Source organism: Cuculus canorus, chromosome 12 (assembly GCF_017976375.1).
Source record: "Cuculus canorus isolate bCucCan1 chromosome 12, bCucCan1.pri, whole genome shotgun sequence".
In the NCBI taxonomy this organism is placed as follows: domain Eukaryota; kingdom Metazoa; phylum Chordata; class Aves; order Cuculiformes; family Cuculidae; genus Cuculus; species Cuculus canorus.
The window spans coordinates 22,194,849-22,216,073 of NC_071412.1; the positions used below are offsets into that span (position 1 = coordinate 22,194,849).

The window sequence follows — 21,225 nt, forward strand, 5'->3', positions numbered from 1 at the left end:
CCCCCAATCCCCACTCCCTGCTGCTGCCAAGTTGCCAACAAATAAGCCATGGGGTGATGACTTACCATGGTGATGGATGCCACTCTCTGCCCAGATCATCATCCACGGCAGCTACGCTCTGATCCAGCAGCCCCGCTTCTACATCTACTTCATCATCCCAGCTCTCATCTACAGCACGGACAAGCTGTTCAGCCTGAGCAGGAAGAAGGTGGAGATCAGCGTGGTGAAAGCTGAGCTCCTGCCCTCAGGTGGTACCATGTCATCCCTAACTACATAGCACCAGCGCAGCCTGGGCTCTTTGAAAGAGCAGTAGGGGCTGCAGCAATGGAGGAGCCTCCACCACCCAGTGTCTCCACCTTAGCGAAGTCCCCATCCCTGTTCTCCCCAGGTGTCACCCACCTCCAGTTCCAGCGGCCGCAGGACTTTGACTACAAGTCCGGGCAGTGGGCGCGCATCGCCTGCATGGCACTGGGCACCACCGAGTACCACCCCTTCACCCTGACCTCGGCGCCGCACGAGGACACGCTGAGCTTGCACATCCGCGCCGTGGGGCCCTGGACCACCCGCCTGCGGGAGCTGTACTCCCCAGAGAGCCTGGCGCTCATCGGCAAGCTGCCCAAGGTGAGACCCATGCTGCTTCTCCAGGGACAGGGACTTCTGAGCCCAGGAGCATCTCCTCCATGGGTTGTACCCGGCCTGAGATGCTTCTCCAGCCTTGAAGGCAGCCAAGACCGGGACAAGCAGAGGCAGGAGGTACTCTGCTGACGGCCGAATCCCTTCCAGCTCTATCTGGATGGGCCCTTTGGGGAGGGCCACCAGGAGTGGCACAAGTTTGAAGTGTCGGTGCTGGTGGGAGGAGGCATTGGAGTGACACCCTTCGCCTCCATCCTCAAAGACCTGGTCTTCAAGTCATCCATAAACTCCAAGCTGGTGTGTAAGAAGGTAAGAGGAAGCATCTGGAAAACAAGAGTCCTCCCAAGATGCCTGCTGCTTCTGCTGGCCTTTTTGGGGCTGAAACACTCTGTGATCCATCTCGGCCCATGGACAGGGTGCTGGCCCCACTCTGAACCTCATGCCCCTCTGCCACAGATCTACTTCATCTGGGTGACGCGCACGCAGCGGCAGTTTGAGTGGCTGGCGGACATCATCCGTGAGGTGGAGGAGGCGGACAGGAACGACCTGGTCTCTGTGCACATCTACATCACGCAGCTGGCTGAGAAGTTTGACCTGCGCACCACCATGCTGGTGAGCCTGGCCACCCACCGGGGGGCTGTCGTGCCTTGCTCGGCCATGCTGAGCCATCTGATGTGTGTTGGTCTCTCTTCCAGTACATCTGCGAGCGGCATTTCCAGAAGACACTGAACAAGAGCCTGTTCACGGGGCTGCACGCCATCACCCACTTTGGTCGCCCTCCCTTTGTGCCCTTCTTCAACTCGCTGCAGGAGGTTCACCTTGAGGTCAGGATGAGGGGTCCCAGCTTGTCCCAAAGCCCTGGAAACCCTGGCATCATCGGCACCAAGGGGAAGGAGGGCAGAAGGGGCACAAACCCCACCTTCCCTTCAGAGTGAGGATGAGCTGCAAGAGTCAGCAATGCCCCAAACAGCCCCTGGTATGGCGAGACCCCCGCTGCAGCCACTGCCTGGAGGTGGCAGGGACCCTGGCGCATCCCATCCTTCCTCTGTGGCCCCAGCAGCTCCATGGGGAGCTGGCAACCTCCCTCAAAGCCTCCTCAGGCTTGGACATCTGTACCCCCAGCGGACAGAGGGCAAGGGGACAAGAAAGGGCTGTGTGGGAGGAGAGCTGGTGCTGCTGGGTTTGACCCCTTTGGCTCCCTTCTTCCCCAGGTGCAGAAGATTGGGGTGTTCAGCTGTGGCCCGCCCGGGATGACAAAGAGTGTGGAAAAGGCTTGTCGGCAGCTCAACAAGAAGGACCAAACTTACTTTGTGCATCACTATGAGAATTTCTGACCCTACCCTGCACCGTCTCTCCCCCAGGCATCTTTGGGAATGTGGTTCAACCCCAGCTCCTGAGGGACAGTGCTTCGGGCCATCACAGTCCTGGGCACCCACCTATCAGCATCCCCAGGAGAAAGCCACCCACGGCCAAGACCATGGATGCTGAAACCCACAGGCACCACCCCAGTAAAGCGCTGCCCTCCCACTATTGCCACACACAGCCCCAGTGTGAACCCCAGGGTGTTCTCTGTCACAACCCGGAAAACCCAGTGTTCAAGTCAAGCCCAGCTCTGTGCTGCTGGGTCACACACAGGCCGGCTCGGAACAGCTTTGGGGAACCTCTCTCTGCATGACCCACACTCACAGCACTTTGTCCCAAACCCACAGTGTATCTGTAGGGTGAAGAGACAGATTGCTCACCACCATCCCTCTCCTTGCACTGGGCTTGGCTTTCCTGGCGTTGGTGCCGCTTGGCAGCACTCCGAGCCCTCCCTGCTTCTGCAGTGGCCTTGGCTGTGTTTGCATTGGCTTCTCCCAGCAGCATCGCTTTGAACGGCACTCACCTGTGCTTGTTTAACCAGCGCAGGGCTCTGTGTCACCACGCTGCCGGTCTCATGGGCTGAGATTGGGTTTAAATAAAGCTGAGTGAGGCTTTAAATCATTTTGTCACCTCCTGTAGTTGGGTCTCAGTCTGGAGAACAGAAGGCTATGGGGAGACCTTAGAGCAGCTTCCAGTATGGAAAGGGGCTCCAGGAAAGCTGGGGAGGGGCTCTTGGTCAAGGAGGGCAGGGATAGGATGAGGGAAGGGTTTTGAGCTGAAAGGGGGGAGACTGAGATGAGATCTTAGGGAGAAATGTTTTGCTGTGAGGGTGGGGAGGCCCTGGCCCAGGTTACCCAGAGCAGTGGTGGCTGCCCCATCCCTGGAGGGGTTCAAGGCCAGGTTGGATGGGGCTTGGAGCAACCTGATCCAGTGGGAGGTGTCCCTGCCCATGGCAGGGGGTGGGGACTGGATGGGCTGAGGTCCCTTCCAACCCAGACCATTCCAGGATTCTAAGACGACAGCCCAGGGGCTGCAGAAACCCCTTTCAACCCCCCCCTCCACCCCAAGGCTTTAACGGACCCAGACACACCAGGTAGGCAGTATTTATTGAGGAAAATCCAGTACCGGCCCAGGGAAGGGACTGATCTCCCAGTATTACAATTCAACCATAATCGAAGACTAGATTTTGTTATCTGCACCCTGCTGCCTTGCTAGTACCTTGTTCATGGCTCACAAACTCAGCAGGAAGGCCCGACAGCCCCAAAAAGCTTCAATTCATTGGCAGTGATATTGGCCCCTCGCTCCTTCCCCACGCTCCCCCTCTGTGCTAAATCTGAGCTACGCCCCCCCGTGCTGCAGCCCCTCTTTGGCAGCCACGCAAGGACAGGGCTCTCCATGGTCCCACGAGAGCCAGGCAGTGTCCCTGCAGACCCCAGAGCCCTCTTGGCATTGCTCCTGCCCTCTGGGAGCTGCCGGAGGGAGGACGCAGCAGATGTGACCCCAGCTTCTTCAGAACAGCTCCCAGCTTTGAGCTTTTGGCTCAAGGTTTGCAAAGAGCACAAGGAGAATGACTTGCACAGGCAGATGCTTCTCGCAGAGGTGGGCTGGGCAGGCTTTGTTCCACAGGCTGTCCCATGCCGAGTGTCCCAGAGGGAAGGTATGCCTGGGACGGGGAGTATTCACACAGGGCTGCCTATTGCCCAGGGTTGGCTGTGTGGGAAAAGCTGGCCCAGGGCAGTGCTGGAGACAGTGGAGTACCACCATCTCCAACCTCGCCTCCCCTTCCACTCATGGGATCTGCCGAAGCAGAGCCAACCACACAAACCACCATCTCTACCTGAACAGCAGCATTTTGATTCAAACTATTGGTTCTCCCTTTGTAGTTACTGCTAATCCTCTAGTGGTGCATCCTGCAGTATCATTCACCCTCATTATCAGTTGATTTTATAGCTCTATTTCAAAACAGCACCTGCACAAGGTGATGGTGAAACATGCGACAGCCACACGTCCACCTTCTGTGGCCTCATGCTTCACATCTCGGGCAGGCGGGGTAATGGGGACAGGGCCGGGCACGGCAGCATCTCAAGGGTTGTGGTCGCTGGGGTCACACTTCAGCATGACCTTTACCCCCTCGCCCCTCTTGGTGGTCTCGAATGCCTCAAGAGCCTTTTCCAGTGGGAAGCGGTGTGTGACCAAGGGCTTGACATTGATCCGCTTCGATGCGAGCAGAGCAATTGCCACGGGCCACCTGCAAGGGAAATGGAGAGCAGGTCATAGAATATCCTGCTCAGAGAGCTTCTCCTGCTGAAAGAGCTTCTCTTGAGCAGATGAGAGGAGTCACCTCACCCTCCACAGCAAGGCCAGCTTCCTGAACATTCAAAGTCCTCCCAGTCCATGAGCTGCACAGCTCAGTGCACGGTAGAGAGCACAGATGCCTTCAAACTGGTTCCAGACATCTTCAGCTCCAGAAAAATAATGAAAACTAAAGCAAGGCTCTTGCCCATCCAAGCGTTCACTGGCTTCCAGGAAGACTGGTGATGCAATTTCCTCCCCTGGCCAGCAAGGGGAATGGAGCTGGGCACCAGCAGTGAGGCTGGGCATTCACAGTTTCACCCAGGATTGGTGCTTCAGATTTTGACTCTTGGCCCAGAACTAAGATTCCCTGTGTTGCTTCCCTCAAACCTGACAACGGAATAGTCCAGAAGGCAGGTGCCAGCAGGCAGACAGCTTTTCACACCCCTGGAGGTTCAAGGCCAGCTTGGATGGGGCTTAGAGGCCCCTGATCCACTGGGAGGTGGCCCTGCCCATGACAGGGGGTGGGACTGGATGGGCTTTGGGGTCCCTTCCAACCTAAACCATTCTGTGATTCTATGATAGACTTAGAGACACTTCAGCCCATGCCACGCGAGACTCACGTGTTGCAGTAGCGGAATATGCCCCGGATATCCACCTCCCGCACAGCCGCGTTGACAATGGGCACAGTCACCATTTCAGGGCCCAGTCCCACCAGCACCAAGGTCCCACCAGAACGAGTGGCCTGGAGGACAAACACATAAATACATTGCGTTTTGCATAAATCAGTCACAGGCGTCTGGCAAAACCCAAAGCCACCCTTTGTGGCCATAATAGACAGCCAGGGCAGAGCAGAGAAACCAAGATGCTGTCAGGAGCCTGAAAACATGAAAAAGGCAATAAAAAAAGGCTCAAAAAGCAATCTTTCGAAAATCCCTGAAGGATTTTGGTATCTAAATCTGATTCTGAAAAATGACTGATGCTTATGAGTAGGAAAAGTACTTTGGGATTTCCAAGGGAGAGATTTAAACCCAAGAGTCTGATGCTCCACTGGCATTCCTCCTCTTGCAGCTTGTCCATTTGCATCCCATCCTTTCACTGTGAAGACCTGCACTACCTTCTCCACACCCTCCCATCAGGCAAAACATCTCCTCCTTAACTGTTTTCTTCACCTGCTGGAATTAATTTTCTTGATTATTTTCCTTATTTGGATGTAACTTCAGCTTGGTGGAACTCCACCGCCTGACACTGCCGCATTGGGAAGTGATGAAGCACCTGAGGCAGTAATCTCCGGGCCCTCTGCAAAGACCTTAACTCTTTAATTGGCTCTTTGCCGTCTATCAAGCCATCTATCAAGCACATTCTCTCTCCCCAACATTGAGCCCACTGAAATTAAATGCTGCGGGAGCAAAAGAACTGCTGCATCCCAGGAAGAGGAGAGCCAATGCCACTGCTGCTCCACCCTGCGACAGGTGGTACTCACGTAAATACCAGCCTGGATGCAGGCCTGCACTCCCGTACACTCCACGGTTATCTCGGGCTTGCAGCCAAGCAGGCTTTCCACCTTGGAGGCCACCTCCTGTGGGCTTTCGTTCTTCACCTGGATGGTGAAATCTGCCCCTACCTCCTTGGCTTTTTGAAGGCGAGAGGATGATAAATCTGGGGAAAAATAAAACAAGGCAAGAACTGGAGCATTGTATGAAGCAGAAGGGTATTAAGAACCCGAGCCTGCAATCTGCTCTCTACCCACATCCGATGTCTCAACAGAGCCACCATGTCCAGTGATGAGCTGTCAGCTGTGTCAGGAATCATAGAATCAACCTGGGCCAGGGCCTCCCCACCTGAACAGCAAAACATTTCTTCCCAAGATCTCATCTCAATCTCCCCTCTCACAGCTAAAAACTGTTCCCCTCATCCTATCCCTGCCCTCCCTGATCAAGAGCCCCTCCCCAGCTTTCCTGGAGCCCCTTTCCATACTGGAAGCTGCTCTAAGGTGTCCCTTCTCTTCTCCAGGCTGAACAACCCCAAGTCTCCCAGCCTGTCCTCGGACGGGAGGTGCTCCAGCCCTCGCATCATACACGTGGCCTCCTCTGGCCTCGCTCCCACAGCTCCACGTCCTCCCTGTGCTGAGGGCTCCAGAGCTGGACACAGCCTCCAGGTGGGTCTCATAGAGCGGAGCAGAGGGGCAGAATCCCCACCCTCCCTGCTGCTCCCAGTGCTCTGGGTGCAGCCCAGGACATGGGTAGTTTCTGCGTTAGGGAGGCAGACCAGATGCAGAGGCAATGCTGACAGGGCTGTGACATCTTGTACCCCTGGCCACAGTGAACCACCGCTAAGCATTTACTGAAGCTGACACTTCTCCAGGTTATGAAACGAGAAGGTTTTGAGCTCCAGACACTAATGAGTCTTGAGGAGGACCAAATCGTTACAACTTGCTGCCGTTGTTCCCACACAGCTCTCGGTAAACCGGTCAATTATACAATTAAAGGGTTGCATTTACCTCTAGTCAGAAATTGAGCTTCACTTCCTGGCCACCGGAGCTAATTAAAGTCGTGGCTGCCAGGCTCAAAGCAGCCTGTTCCTGTATCTCTGCTCCCACAGAAGTCATCAAATTACATTTAAGCTTTTTATAGTGGTTTATGAGCCAACTTCACAGGCAAATCTCCCCAAAGCTCTCACACTTCCTATGTTGATCTTTCACGAAGAGGCTGAAAGCTGTCCAGTCTTTCGTCTGCCCTGATTTTGGCTTCCAGAGTTTCTGGAGGTGCTAGCAGCCAGATTTCAATAGCACAAGGGGAACAGTTTCCTGAAGTAGAAGTTACAAAAAGCACCTTTTGTGACAGAGTAAGGCCAGACAGCACAGCACCACCATGCAAATACCCCAATCACTACTTCTCTTGCTGGGCAACAGGGCTGCTCTTTTACAACCCTCTAAGGAGAAAAGCAGCTTTTCAGAGCAAGGCAGAAGGACAGGAGAAGGTTGCCCATAAGAATCATGGAACGGTTTGGGTTGGAACGGACCTCACAGCCCATCCAGTCCCACCCCCTGCCATGGGCAGGGACACCTCCCACTGGATCAGGGGCTCCAAACCCCATCCAGGCTGGCCTGGAACCCCTCCAGGGATGGGGCAGCCACCACTGCTCTGGGTGACCTGGGCCAGGGCCTCCCCACCCTCATTGTGAAGAATTTCCTCCTAATGTCTCATCTAAATCTTTCCCCTTCCAATTTAAAGCCATCCCCCCTTGTCTTTTCACTTCAGGCCCTTGTAAAAAGACCCTCCCCAGCTTTCCTGGAGCCCCTTTCTGTACTGGAAGCTTCTCTAAGGTCTCCCTTCTCTTCTTCAGGCTGAACAACCCCATCTCTCTCACCCTGGCCTCATACTGGAGGTGCTCCAGCAGACCTTAGGGAAGATCCCATGAGAAGCCATGGAAAGAGCAAACGTTCTGCACCTAGCTGCAGCCCCTTCAATACCTCACATGCACATCCCAAAACGTGGGACACTGCTCTGCCAGGAACCACTTGGGAGAAGAGCAGAGGTTATCAGAACCACCAACACTTTTCTCAGGACATATTGAGAGGAAAGGCAAGCTTTGGTGCACACAAGAGTGGAGTTGAGCATTGGTCTCCAGCTCCAGCACCAGCATCAGCTGTTCTCCAGGAGTCCCAGAAAAAGCGCCTAACCTTCAGCAGGGAAGTCATTTGCTCCAGGTATGCCAAAGCCATCGACCGCAGCTGTAGGAGGTAAGGTCTCCTCAGGTCAGGAAAAAGCTCTTCTAAGTATTTCTACATTTGTGTGGCTTGCCAAAAAACCCACAAACATTTAAAGCCCCAAATGCTGCACAGACAAAGCTCTTCCCAGACAAACACGTCACAAAAACCCTCCAGGCGATGAATTGAATACAAGCAGGTCTTTGTGATGGGCACCTCGCAGGTGTTGGCTCCTAAAGAGATGCAAAGAGCAGTTCCTGGAGAAGGTTAGCAAAATCCCCAGCAGCAACGAGACAAAGTAAACCCATTCCTCTGCTCCTGTCAGAAGTATCTGAGTAGGGACAGCACCTCCACAGGTGTCTCTGAGCATCTTGGCCAAACACCTTTAAGGCAGGAGCTGTTTACAAGTCAGAATTGTTATCTTGGCCAAGGCGTAAAGGTAAGAAAGGGTTAATCCCACGTCAGGATTAACGGCCCACATGGGCAACCCTACAAACCACGTACCAAGAACTTCCTATGGCCACCTGGAGCCCTATCGCACACGCTATGCAGACTTGGTTGCCAAAGGTCCTCAGGAGCAAGAGGCAAGAGCAGCTCGCGGTGTTAGAGGGAAGAATGCACCCCGGCCCGACTGAGGCTGCTGAACCAGCTGCCTCAGCCCCACCAGCGCCTGCCAGCTCACCCGACCCTTCCACATCATGGCACTGGGTCACCCCCAGCCCCTGCACCAGCTCAGCTCAGGAGCAACGTTCCCCTCACACGTGATTCAAGCTGCTCTTCCTGCTACAGCAACCATCATCCTTGAATGACAGCGCTTTGCAAAACACGAGGCCTAGACTGGTCACGACCAGCAAGCTCACGCCTGCAGGGTGGCACCGGCAGAGCGAGAAATGCCCTGGACATGGCAGCAGGAGGATCTCGGGAAGAGAAGGCAACGATCTGCCTTGCACTATGTCACAAGTTGCTCCTGAAGAAGGCTTCCGCCAAGGTAAGAGGGTGGGACCTAAATTTTGTCTCTCAACCTGAAGATAGAAACACAGTAAGAGAGGTCAAAAATAGACCTGTCCTGAAGTGTGGGAGGTGGAGTAACTGCCCTCCAAAGGTCCATGTTGGCCCAAAAATGCTGCAGCAACCTTTGCTCGTTGTCTAGTCCCATCTGTAACCAGCCACCACCACTCAGAAGAAACACTTCCACGCCCTGTCTGAAGCCCAGGTGAAAAGTTCAGCTAGAGAACCTGCTGAGGTTACTGCAGCCCTCAGTTCTTCAGGGCAAGCAACATGACGAAGAGGCTGACCTTTGAGGAAAAGGAGAGGGCACTAGGGTGGGTTAGCAGGGCAAAGAGAGTGGGGATCGAATGGTGCTCTGCAACATCCAGGAGTGAAGCTGCAAAGACGGACAAAAGAGACATGGACAATGTGGCTGGGCACAGATAAAACCATGTGTCCAGGCTGTCTCCTAGCACTGCAGGAGGAAGGAAACAAGCCTGCTCGGAGCAGAATGTACAGAATATCCAGAAGAGCTCTGAACGGAGTGTATGATATCCTGTGTTGCGGGTCTGCGTGCCTGGGTGAAGACAGAAGCAGACACAGTCAAGGTCTGGAAGCACCACAGGGAAGATGAAACCTGATCCTCCAGGCTTTAGCCAAAGGCAAAACACAAAGTTGAGGTCAGAAAAGCTCAAAACAGAACAAAATAAAGAAAACAGTGATCAGAGGCACCAGGAGCCAGCAGAGCTTCTGTGACACCACCCACACAACCTGGCTGTGCTAGGAAGCAGAAGTCGTTACCTGGTCTGCTAACTGAGCACCAGTTGCAACCCGCACTCTCTTAGAGGTCCCAATTAGCACAAAGACCAAAGTCTTGCCCTGAGGAGTGAGGGATTTATCAAGATTCCCTCCAGACAGGCAAACTGCGGCTCCGTTCCTGAGCAGCTTTCCCATGTGCCTGAGCTGCCTTTCCCCCAGAGGGGTGGAGCCAGCCAAAACCTTGTGTTGTGGCCCAGTCAGAAGGGTGAAAAGGCCTTACCTGTAACCACCACAGCTGCTGCACCCATCATCTTAGCCACTAGCACATTCACGAGGCCGATCGGTCCTGAGTACAACAGGGGGAAAGAGAACATGTCCGGCTGCTTGGCCGCAGGCTCAGAGTACACCCAGAGCTCAGCAAGTCCCCTCTAAGGAAGGCTCCAAATGCGTCTCCAGGTGGGCAGCTCTGGGATCACAGCACCACCACGACCCCACGGTGGTGAGAGGAGCTGCTGCAAGAGCAGCTATTGCCACCCAACGGACTCCGCACAGAAAACACCCCCTGCTCCTCTGCTCCCTGGAGCCAGCAGGCTCCGTGTGCCCAGACACTGCGCTTTGCCTTGGGATGGCTCAACACGCAGCGCTGTGGTGCAGCACGGGCATGGACAGCTACAAGGTCCCCCGCAGTGTCCCCATAACTCTGCCATGACCTAGGCCCACAGCAGAGCCCATCCGTCCTGCCCCACACCATCCACACACCCCGTCTGTCCGCTGTTCACCATCCAGACCTCCCATCCTTCTCCCCCCACAACCACACACCCCGTCCATCCTCCTCACACCATCCCCATGCCCCGTCTGTCCTCCTCACACCATCCACACACCCTGTCCATCCATCCCATGCCATCCCCACTTCCTGTACATTCCCCCCACACATACAATCCACACACCCTGCCGTCCTCCCGCCCCCCATGCACACACCCCGTCCGTCCTGCCCCACACTGCGACAGGCAGAGAACCCAAAGACCGAATGTGGTCACCATACCAGAGCCGGACACGAAGACTTTGCTTCCCAGAGTGACTCCTGCCCGTTTGCAGGCATGGATCCCCACTGAAAGGGGCTCGATAAGGGCTCCTTCTTCAAAGGTGACATTATCTGGAAGCCTGCAAGAACCAGACCCAAACAACAGTCACCAACAAGGGTGATGAGGAAAGCCACGACACTTAAAGACAAAACACAGGTCTAAATCACAGTGGCAAAATACACTCCCCCACCCGGTATGGGAAAGGCAGGGCTGGAAGGCATATCCAGAGGTTCTGCTGCTTCCTTCCCTCCTCTGAAGCAGCATCAAGCACAGCCTGGTGACGTTTGCCTGAGCACCAAAGAAAGGGATCCACAAACTCCCCACCAGCTCTCCAGTACTTGGTCGGTCAACCCTAAAACTCCTTTGCTGCTCATTCCTTTTGGAAATAAACCCCACAGCTGTGTCTGCAGCACCACGAAGGTGGGGTCCCATCTGTGAGCCCCCAGACTCCTCATGTGGGTTGAACGACTCAAATCCACACTCTTAGACAACACCTCGCTGCCAGCGGTGATGCCACAGACACAAAGGCAGCCAGACACAGGCGTCCTCACCACTCCCTGGACGGCCTTCCCTGGGTGGACAGGGACAGCAGTCAGGGAAAAAGCAAACAGTGGGCATTAAACAGCTTTTAGACAGAAACAGCACTGCAATTAGCTAACATGAGTGATGGGAAGAAGCTGAGCGGGGCTGAAATCCTTCTGAACTGCCCCCAGAAATGAACACCAGCCCCATGGTGCAGCCCTCCAGAAAGCACCAGCGTGAGTGCCAGGAGCTGTGCCAGTGAGGAAAGGCTTCCTGACAGCCCCAGGAAGCCAAGCCGAGACAAAGCCAAAGTAATGGGAGTGACAGCTGCAGGAAGGCAGCTGTAAGATGTCCCTATGTCCCTTGATCTCCAGGCGGCACCGACTCCAGGAGTTCGGCTCCTTGAGAGTTTGGCATCACACCTGCTGCAACTGGGACTGGGTGCTGCCCTATTGATGGGGAGAACAGCTTTGTGGCACCATCCCACCTCCTCCAAATCATACAGAGGATCCAACACAGAGTCTGTCTGCCTGCAGAAGGACAGACAATGCCCGCCCAAACATGCAAGAGCCCACAGAGCTCAGTTGTCACTGTTTCTTATCACACTGGTGCTGGCAGAGTGACTTCATGCCAGGGAATCTGCTCTGCAGTTTCCACGGAATCAGCCTCAGCATTGCTGACCCGAACAGCAGATCCAGGCTTTGCATTTTCCGGCTTAAGAGAAAAAAATCTAGCCAAAGGGCTAGGAATTGGAGAAAAAAAGCAGCCCTCTCCCTGAAAGAAGACAGCTACAAAGCAGTTGCTTCCTGCCAAGCACAAACTCGTGACGCTGTCAGAAAGCGCTATTCGAACAGCAGAGAGGAGACCAGAGCCAGCGAGCTGGGACGCTCAGAAGTTATCCCCATCCGGACTTGCATCCTACCCTGACAGCAGGAGCCTGAGACTCGTTCTGGAAGGAGCTTTTCTGCTCAAGGCCCCCAGGAGAAAAGCATTCAAGTGCCTCCTCCCGACAGGTTTGAACACTTCCTCTGCAGATGCCAGCACTCAATCCTGAGGATATTCCCGTCTGTGGAAGTACCAGCTCCACGCAGACCCTGAAAGAACAAGCTCCGCAGGTACAGCAGTGTCCAGGCGGCTCTAATTTAGACTCGCTTTAACTCCTTGTGCAAATGTGTCAGTCCTGCCAGTTAAGAACATATTCGCTGCACTGTGACAGCAGCAGCACTCAGCACCATGCCACAAAGCAGCCTAACAGGGACCCTGCTTTGCATTCCTGCTCTGCTCCAAGCAGGACGACTGTTCCAAAGGACAGAGCGAGATGCCAGCAGAGCGGTGCTTCCCAAGAAGCAGCAGCAAAGCCAGCTCAGCTCCAGGGATCAGACAGAGACCTTCAGGCACGGTTCTAAGACATAAAACAGCAGCAGAAAAGCAACCAAGAGCGAGATGCAAACGGGAAAATAATTAAAGGCTAAACCAGCGGTGACATCCCAGGAAACATGCACAAATGTTTGCTTATGCCTGGCACCGGAGGGGATGAACTACACCTGCCTGACAAAGCCTTTGTGAACTGGCTGCCATCCAAGCCTCACAGCTATTATTTCTGGATCAGAAAGCAATAAAAGGTATTGTGCTCAAGCAAAGAGCGCTCCCTGCAACACCACAAAGGGCCAAGCGGCAGTCACTGTAGCTAATCCCAAAGGAGTAACTCTTTCCCTGCAGCCAGAGCGCCCACTAACTTGTAGCAGTAGCTGGCACTGTGCTTGTAGTAGTGGCACAAGTTCCCGTCATCCGGAGGTGTCGCACAGAAGAAGATGGTTGGGGAGAGGTTATAGCGGCCGATTTTGCAGAATTCATCCACTTCCCTTGGGACACCAGGCTCAATGGCCACTCGATCGCCTGCCAGGGTGAAAGCAGAGTGTGTTACTTGGGAAGAGGGCGGGCCTGTAGGTATGAGCAGCACCAAACAACTACAGCAGACAGCATGGCCCAAGAGTGGCGTGAGGGGCATCTCCTAACTGAGAAAGACCATACCACATGTGCCAGGCAAGTTCCTAATGCTTCCTGCACGGCGGCCTCAGCACCAGGATCTTCATGGTTCCTTGGAAGGAGCCAGTGTTCCAGAGGCACAGACCCAGCACGGGTCAGAGCTCAGTCACACACAAATCTCTCACCAGCCGCCCTGCTCTCACCCTTAGTGGATGAAAAGGCAACCCTCATCCCAGGTGATTAGATTTTGTTCAGAATCTGCCATAACTGGAAGAGGAAACCATTAGGACAAAGCTCTGCCAGCCAACGTGCTGTCAGATGGAAAGGGTTTTTCCTTGGGAAGGGAGCTGAGACATCGTGGTGCTCCCATGGAGCAGCCCAGGCTACCAGAACAACACACGCTGGAGGATACATAGTAAGTTACTTAATTGCAATCATGAGGCCAGGTGGACTAAAGAAGAAGCTGCATGCCCACAGTGGTACCCAAGAGACACAGACAGCCCTTTTCGATTCGGCAGAGAAAGGCAATCAAAGCCAAACCTCTCAGCAAAGCTCTCAGCAAAGCTCTCCCCCAGGAGGCTCCCGGCCAGACACAGCAACCGGCAGGAGGCTGCACTGAAGTAAAGAGCTGCCTGGCTCACACTAAGACCGAGTGCAGACACACTGCATCCCTCCATGGGGGACACTGAGGATGAGAAGAACAGGACAAGCAGGACAAGCACACACAGCCCCCTATCAAACTCAGCTGTGGAGCCTCCCAGGCTGCATGTGGGTTCTTTGTCTTTAGTGACCCATGCAATTTCTCCTCCACCTTCCACCGTGTAAACCTTTAGCACCCAAGCTATTCTTTGCCAAAGAGGCCTGCAGATATGCTACATCTTAGGTGAATGCTGCACCTGGCTCCCACTGTCCTTTGCTCCTGCCCTGGAGGAATCAGGCAACCTTCCTCTTCCTGCTCTCTGAGTCTTCAGGCCTCCATCATATCTCCCCAAGTTGTCTCTCCAGCTCCTAGCTTGAGTTCCCAGCTCAGTGATTCGTCACAGAGACACTGCTACACATGTCATCATCTCCTCACCCTCCTCTGAACTCTGTCCCTGTCCTAACACTGATCTGCATTGCCAAGCCAATGCTCTCCTGCCCCAGGTCAGAGCCAGAGGTCTCACTTTTGAGCAGTGATGGACAACCCATCAGTTTGGATATGACATTGGATTTGTATCTTCTTCTGTGGAAACCACGTTCATTTACCTGCACTGAATTTCAGCTGCATTTCACTGCCCAGGCACCTTTCAGGTCTCTGTGACTCTTGCTGGCTCTCCTGCATCCCCTCCACCCTTTGCTCTCATCAGCAAATTTTGCAGACTTCACTGCTTGGCCCATTTCCTGGGGCATTCATGTGCACAGCGAATGGCAGCGGTCACACTGTGCGGATGTGCGGTGGCTCCAGCAACCTCACTCCGCTGCAGGAGGTCACTTGCTCCTTCAGGAACACGCACAGCCAAGAAACATTAACAGCAGGTTGTTGGCAAAAGCCAACATAAGCTTCTGAAGCTTTAGCTTCTCCCAGACACCTTGTACCAGCACACACCATGCTCTGCGCTAAAATAAAGTCAGCTAGTTCGAGATATCCCAGGATCACAGAATGGTTTGGGTTGAAAGGGACCCCAAAGCCCATCCAGTCCCACCCCCGCCATGGGCAGGAACACCTCCCACTGGATCAGGGTCTCCGAGCCCCATCCAACCTGGCCTTGAACACCTCCAGGGATGGGGCAGCCACCACTGCTCTGGGCAACCTGGGCCAGGGCCTCCCCACCCTCACAGAAAATATTTCTCCCCAAGATCTCATCTCAATCTCCCCTCTCACAGCTAAAAACTGTTCCCCTCATTCTATCCCTGCTCTCCCCAATCAAGAGCTCCTCCCCAGCTTTCCTGGAGCCCCTTTCAGACCTAGAAGCTGCTCTGAGGTCTCCCTTCTCTTCTCCAGGCTGAACAACCCCAAGTCTCCCAGCCTGTCCTTGGACGGGAGGTGTTCCAGCCCTCACAACATCTCTGAGGCCTCCTCTGGCCTCGCTCCCACAGCTCCATATCCTCCCTGTGCTGAGGACTCCAGTGCTGGATACAGGCTCCAGGTGGGTCTCCCAGAGCGGAGCAGAGGGGCAGAATCCCCTCCCTCCCTGGTCCCCCTGCTCTGGGTGCAGCCCAGGACATGGCTGCTTTCTAGGCTGGGAGTGCCCACTGCCAGCTCCTGTGGAGTTTCTCACACACCAGCACCCCAAGTACTTCTCCTCAGGGCTGCTCTCAATCATGTCATCCCCCAGCCTGTACTGATTGCTCCAACCCAGGTGTAGGACCTTGCACCTGGCTTTATTGATCAAGGACAAAGCCTTCCTAAAAAACACTATAAACTGCAACAGCCAAGCTGGGTGATTGATAGCAACCCAGTGGCACCCGTGCAGCTCACAGCTCAAAATACCCCATAAATCTGTCTAACATAGATGTGCAGCTCGTTATCAACACATTCTCCAACACTCATTAGTAGGAAGATAAATAAAAAGAGAGGATTGGTCGTAATTACCTGGTTTCAGGTGAGTCACTCCTGATCCCACCTTGACCACGGTGCCAGAAGCTTCGTGCCCCAACACCATGGGGTTCTTCACCACAAAATCCCCGATCCGCCCGTGCTGCCAGTAGTGAACGTCAGACCCACAGATCCCAACGGAGTGCATCCGCAACAGGACCTCTGCCAGAGGAGGAAGAGGGGTTCCTTGCAGGCAGACTGACCTTCTCGGGCATGGAGAGAGCGATATGTGGGCTGCCCCCGTGCCCCACAGCAAAAGGCCAAGCCAGCGCTGAATGGGAAAAGACCACTCTCCGCAGCCAACCCTCCGTGGGGACAGCTCTCTGTGGGGACAGCTCTCCACAGGAAGCCATTAGGGTCAGGGCTGCATTTGTCCCATGGAAAGTTGTCCCTGTGGAGAGTTGTCCTAGCACTTCACCACTGCTCTGGGCAACCTGGGCCAGGGCCTCCCCACCCTCACAGCAAAACATTTCTCCCCAAGATCTCATCTCAATCTCCCCTCTTGCAGCTCAAAACTGTTCTACTTATCCCATCCCTGCGCCCCCAATCAAGAGCCCCTCCCAAGCTTTCCTGGAGCCCCTTTCCATACTGGAAGCTGCTCCAAGGTCTCCAGGCTGAACAACCCCAACTCTCCCAGCCTGTCCTTGGACGGGAGGTGCTCCAGCCCTCGCATCATACCCGTGGCCTCCTCTGGCTTCACTCCCACAGCTCCATGTCCTCCCTGTGCTGAGGACTCCAGGCCTTACACTTTCTCAGAAATATTTTATCTCTTCACAATATAAAGGAGAAACACAAGAGAATGAGAAAAGAGAGAGGTTGGTAAAGCAAGCAGACAGAAGCAGCCACCTCTCCACCTACCATTGGGACCTGGTTCTGGGATCGGACGGTTTTCCTATGGACAAAAAGAAAACAAAGCATTCAGTGTCCTGTGCACAAGCATGGGAACAACTCAAGGAAAGTCAGTCCAGCTTAATCAGTACACAGGTCAGGGGGTTAGTTCTGCCTGCTCAATAAGCCATCGCTGTGTAACGAGGAGGTATATAAATGTGCAGTCACAGAATCATGGAACAGTTTGGGTTGGAAGGGACCTCAAAGGCTGTTGAGTCCCATCTCCTGCTATGGGCACGGACACCTTCCACTGGATCAGGGGCTCCAAGCCCCATCCAAGCTGGCCTTGAACCCCTCCAGTGAAGGGGTTCACGACTCCTCTGGGCAGCCTACCCCTCCTCCCCACGTTTACCTCATCTGGCTTGCAGTATCGCACACATCTGTTACAGGTAAGCCAACAGCCAGCTTTTAAATTCTGACTCTGAATTATTTCACAGTGCTTTCCCCTTCCCTGCCCAGACAGGAGCCGCACACAAACCCTTCCTGCCTTGGAACAGCCGCAAGTTTCAGCTCAATTCTTCATCCCACTGGCTGACAAAAAAACCCGTCACTTTTTGTAGCCAGGAGGATTCTGAAGCACTTATTGCTATAAACCTTTACGACTGCAGTGTTTAGGTTATTATTATAACTAATAAGAACTATTTTTACTACATAACAATATTGTGCATAAATTAACATCTACAAATTAACTGTAAACATGACGGTAAGTCACATTTAAAGTCACAGTCACTTGGCCCCAAGTCACCCTTCCACCTCAAAGGTCTGCAGGGGTTCACCTTCAGGGAACACACTCAGCTGCCTCCACAGATAAAGGAAAAATTTGGTTGGGTTTTACAACAGCACCCACCTCTAAGAAAATCCCCACCCAAGCCATGAGTGTTCACAAGGAGCTCTTCATCACTGTCTGCTGTTCAGATTTTCATGCAGCACAGAACCCCAAACCTGAGCAGAGCTCCTGTTGGCACAGTTCCTCCTCAAAAATTCAGTCCATACACCTTAGTGGGCCCATGCGAGGTTCTTCCTCTGCGCAAGAGCATCTTTGGAATCCGGTCAGCATGAGAATCAATCTCTGGGTTTGAGATGAGCCAGTGCTTTAGAGCAGCCGTCCATGTATTCGCTGCACCAATTAAAAGCTGCTACACAATGAGGAACACGGGATCCCCTCCTGCTCCGTGCTTTAGCTAATTAAATACATCCTCAATTCCAGCAGGATTCCTCAACTTCCCCAACCTAAGCATCACCACAAGAGACATTCTGGCACCACATTCTCAAAGCCCTCCCTGCTAAAGCACCTTGGGCAGGACAGCCCGTGCTGGAGGGCAAATCAAAGTTCAACTCAACTGACTGGGATTTCCAAGGCTCAGAACTGTATTCACCTTTTTTGTGTCATTCGTTCCCCTGAGGACACAGCCCAGGGCATTTCCTAAAGGCTGTCAGTCATGATGTGACCTCCTACACATAAAATACCCACGAAGCCTGCAATCTGGCAACACATCAGAAGCCAAAGTTGTCTCAATGGGACTGCGTGGAACAACTCCTGGCGAGAGAGAACGCAAGCCAGCTCCTAGTGAAAACATGTGTGTGGTGTGCCTCAGCCCAGGGAAAAAACACTGCTTTTGTCAATAACAGCTGTGCCAAAACCCACACATCTCAGCGAGTGTGAATCCTCCAGCAAACAGGCAGTGTCCAAACTGTAAGAGCCCAAAGCACTTCAGGACGCGTGTTCTGCTCGTGGCTTACTGGGAAGTTCAGAAATAGCAGCTGCTGTGACTGAGAGTGAGAAGGAACGCAGCAAAGGTTTTCCATCAAAGGGAGGATATGGTACGTGCATCGAAACCAACCCATCCTCAAGTTGCAGCAAATGTGAGCCTGTGGCAACTCTTACGATCTAGAGGAGAGCCAACAACAACAAAGCCAACACTTTCTCGTGAAACGTGGGTCAGCTGTTGGAGTCACAGTGACTCTCCCATGTCCACAGGAATCCAGAAGGGTGTGGGGATTTTGGGGAAGACTATCTCACCTAACTGCACAATTCAATAGTGCAGATAACAAGTTCAGAGTTCAGTGCCTGGACTCCTGTGATTGGTGGGGCAGTCAATGAGCACCACTCACACTGCAGCCAAGACATCTCAGAGGATCCCACCCTTAGATGTGAGCACTGCTCACCACCTCCGATGTCTCCAGCAGTACCAATATCCCAAGGAAAACTAAGCCTCCCCTGACACAACTTGAGGCCATTTACTGTCATCCCGTCCCTTGCTCCCTGGGAGCAGAGCCCAGCACCCACCTCGCTCCACTCTCCTCTCCAGGAGCTGTAGAGAGCGATGAGGTCTCCCCTCCTCTTCTCCAGGGTAAACAGCCCCAGGGCCCTCAGCCGCTCCCACAACCCCTGCTCTCCAGAACCTTCCCAGCTCTGCTCCCTCCTGAGGACACGCTCCATCCAGACCCCCCCCCTCCGTGTCCTTCCATGGGCAGGGACATCTCCCACTGGATCAGGGGCTCCAAGCCCCATCCAACCTGGCCTGGAACCCCTCCAGGGATGGGGCAGCCACCCCTGCTCTGGGTAACCTGGGCCAGGGCCTCCCCACCCTCACAGCAAAACATTTCTCCCCAAGATCTCATCCCATCTCCCCTCTTGCAGTTCAAACCCCCTCGTCCTATCCCTGCCGTCCCCAGCTTTCCTGCAGCCCCTTTCAGCACTGGAAGCTGCTCCAAAGTCTCCCTTCTCCAGGCGGAACAGCCCCAACCGAGCGACAGCAACCGCCCCCTCTCGGTGCGCGTCCCGGTCTCGCTCCGGAGCCCCCGGAGCCGCGGGTCACCCCGGGGGCGCCTCGGGCTGCGCGGCTGCAGCGCGGAGCTTCCGGGCCGGGGCCGCCCCGCTCGGGACCCGCCGGCACCAGGGGCGGCCCCGGTCCCCCCCGCCCTCCCGGCCCGGCCGTACCAGCCGCAGGTCCCCGGCGCGGTGCACCACCACGGCCAGGTTCTGCCCCGCCGCCGCCATGGCCCGGCCCCGCTCGGCTGCGATCGCCGCGGGTCCAAGGGCCGCCCCCCCCTCCCCCCGGGGTCGGCACCGCCCCGCGCGGCGCAGCGGGCGGGCCCGGGGACGCGGCCGAGGGCAGCGAGCGGGGCGGCGGCTGCGGCTCCTGCTGCGGGCCCGGACCTCGGCTCTGGCTGCAGAGCGAGCTGCAGCTGCTGCCGCAGACCTCGGCCCCAGCTCCAGCAGCAGCTGCAGATCGAGCTTCAGCTCCGGCTGCAAGCCCAGACCCTGTCCCTGGCCTCAGCCCTGTCCCACTGTCCCAGTGTCCCGGAGTGTCGCTGGCCGCCACTAGCCCTGTCCCCTCTCCGGCAGCTGCAGAGCGACATGGAACGCCTTGGTTCCTGCTGCTGCGGGAGTGAAGCCGGCAGCAAAGCAGCGGCCCGTGGGCTTGCCCGGACCCAGGCGGACACAGCATCATTGGAACGCGGATGGCCCAGCTGAGAGAACAGCTGATCGGGAAGAGGCTTGAGATGATGGGGATTTGGGGTTTCAGAGATAAGAGGTTTTCTGCCTAAGATTCTTGGCTAATGGAGTTGGCAAGGATCTCCGCAAGGTTATCCTTGACAGGGCAACCCCAAGAGCAGCTGAGGCTGAAAGCCTTCCAAGCTTCCCTTCCTTGGAAAAATGGAAAATGCACAGGATGGATCGCACAAAGGTGCCAGGACCAGCTAAAAGTAGCCTGCCCTCCTAGAACTAGTGCTTCCGCCTGCTTCCCTGGATGGGAGTAGCTGTGAATTCGGTTTCCATCTTGCCCAAACATTCCACCTTCCTGGCAGAGGAGGGTTGGTGCATTTCCTTTGTCCTAGTGAGTGTCATTCCCTGGAACACCCATCTGAGTTGGAGTCAGCGAGGAATGAGTGGCCATGAGCAGCCCCTGGGGTTAGTCTGAGGGCAGGGAAGGAGGGTGCGTGCCAGGGAAGCTGTGAGGAAACACCTTACACCGTGCTTGCCCGGCACTGCAATTCCCGCGTGTTCACTGTGTCAGGGGACGGAGCAGGAATATTGATGGTGCTGCGCGTTGCAGGGTGATGGGGAACAATCTCTTCCTTGTTTTCTCAAGGCACACATTCGCATTGCTCCTTTTTGGGACAGATTTGCCACTGGCCTCCAAACTTGACTTGCTGTGCATCCATTGGAACTGGAGGAGCTTTAAGGTCCCTTCCAACCCAAACCATTCTGTGATTCCGCGATTCTATGATAGCAGCTTCTGAGTTGCTTTGATCGGCTTTCGCCCACAGGAGGATGCTCTGAAGAGCCTGTCCCCTGGCTGCTGCATGCCCAGGCCGTTGCTGCCTTGACAGGGCGGGGTGGCAAGTGCAGAGCACTTTGGTTCTGGTGTCTTCTCTCCCAGGAGGAACCAATGGTGCCAGCTTTTCTTCTTGGCAGAGATGCT

The 21,225-nt window shown here is 54.8% G+C and overlaps 2 protein-coding genes across 7 annotated transcripts in view; one reads left to right on the plus strand and one right to left on the minus strand.

The window, feature by feature from the left end:
• Window positions 1-2,624, plus strand: part of DUOX2 (dual oxidase 2) — a 26,944-nt gene extending 24,320 nt beyond the window's left edge. For 5 of the 6 annotated variants that reach the window (XM_054077894.1, XM_054077892.1, XM_054077897.1 and 2 more), the window contains 6 exons: window positions 95-248; window positions 389-621; window positions 784-942; window positions 1,090-1,245; window positions 1,329-1,457; window positions 1,845-2,623. In XM_054077894.1, the coding sequence (XP_053933869.1) occupies window positions 95-248; window positions 389-621; window positions 784-942; window positions 1,090-1,245; window positions 1,329-1,457; window positions 1,845-1,967 (954 nt within the window). In that variant the 3' untranslated portion in view covers window positions 1,968-2,623. Of the gene's footprint in view, window positions 1-94; window positions 249-388; window positions 622-783; window positions 943-1,089; window positions 1,246-1,328; window positions 1,458-1,844 lie in introns of all 6 variants that reach the window. The other variant, XM_054077898.1, reaches the window with a different exon arrangement.
• Window positions 2,625-3,090: 466 nt separating this feature from the next.
• SORD (sorbitol dehydrogenase) lies at window positions 3,091-19,860 on the minus strand. Its single transcript, XM_054077738.1, has 9 exons — window positions 19,737-19,860; window positions 16,766-16,799; window positions 15,905-16,069; window positions 13,083-13,242; window positions 10,785-10,903; window positions 10,023-10,088; window positions 5,771-5,946; window positions 4,911-5,032; window positions 3,091-4,243 (listed from the first exon to the last, which is right to left on the minus strand). The coding sequence occupies exons 1-9, from the start codon at window positions 19,794-19,796 to the stop codon at window positions 4,078-4,080; spliced, it is 1,068 nt and encodes a 355-aa protein (XP_053933713.1). The 5' UTR covers window positions 19,797-19,860; the 3' UTR covers window positions 3,091-4,077.
• Between the last annotated feature and the right edge of the window lie 1,365 nt (window positions 19,861-21,225).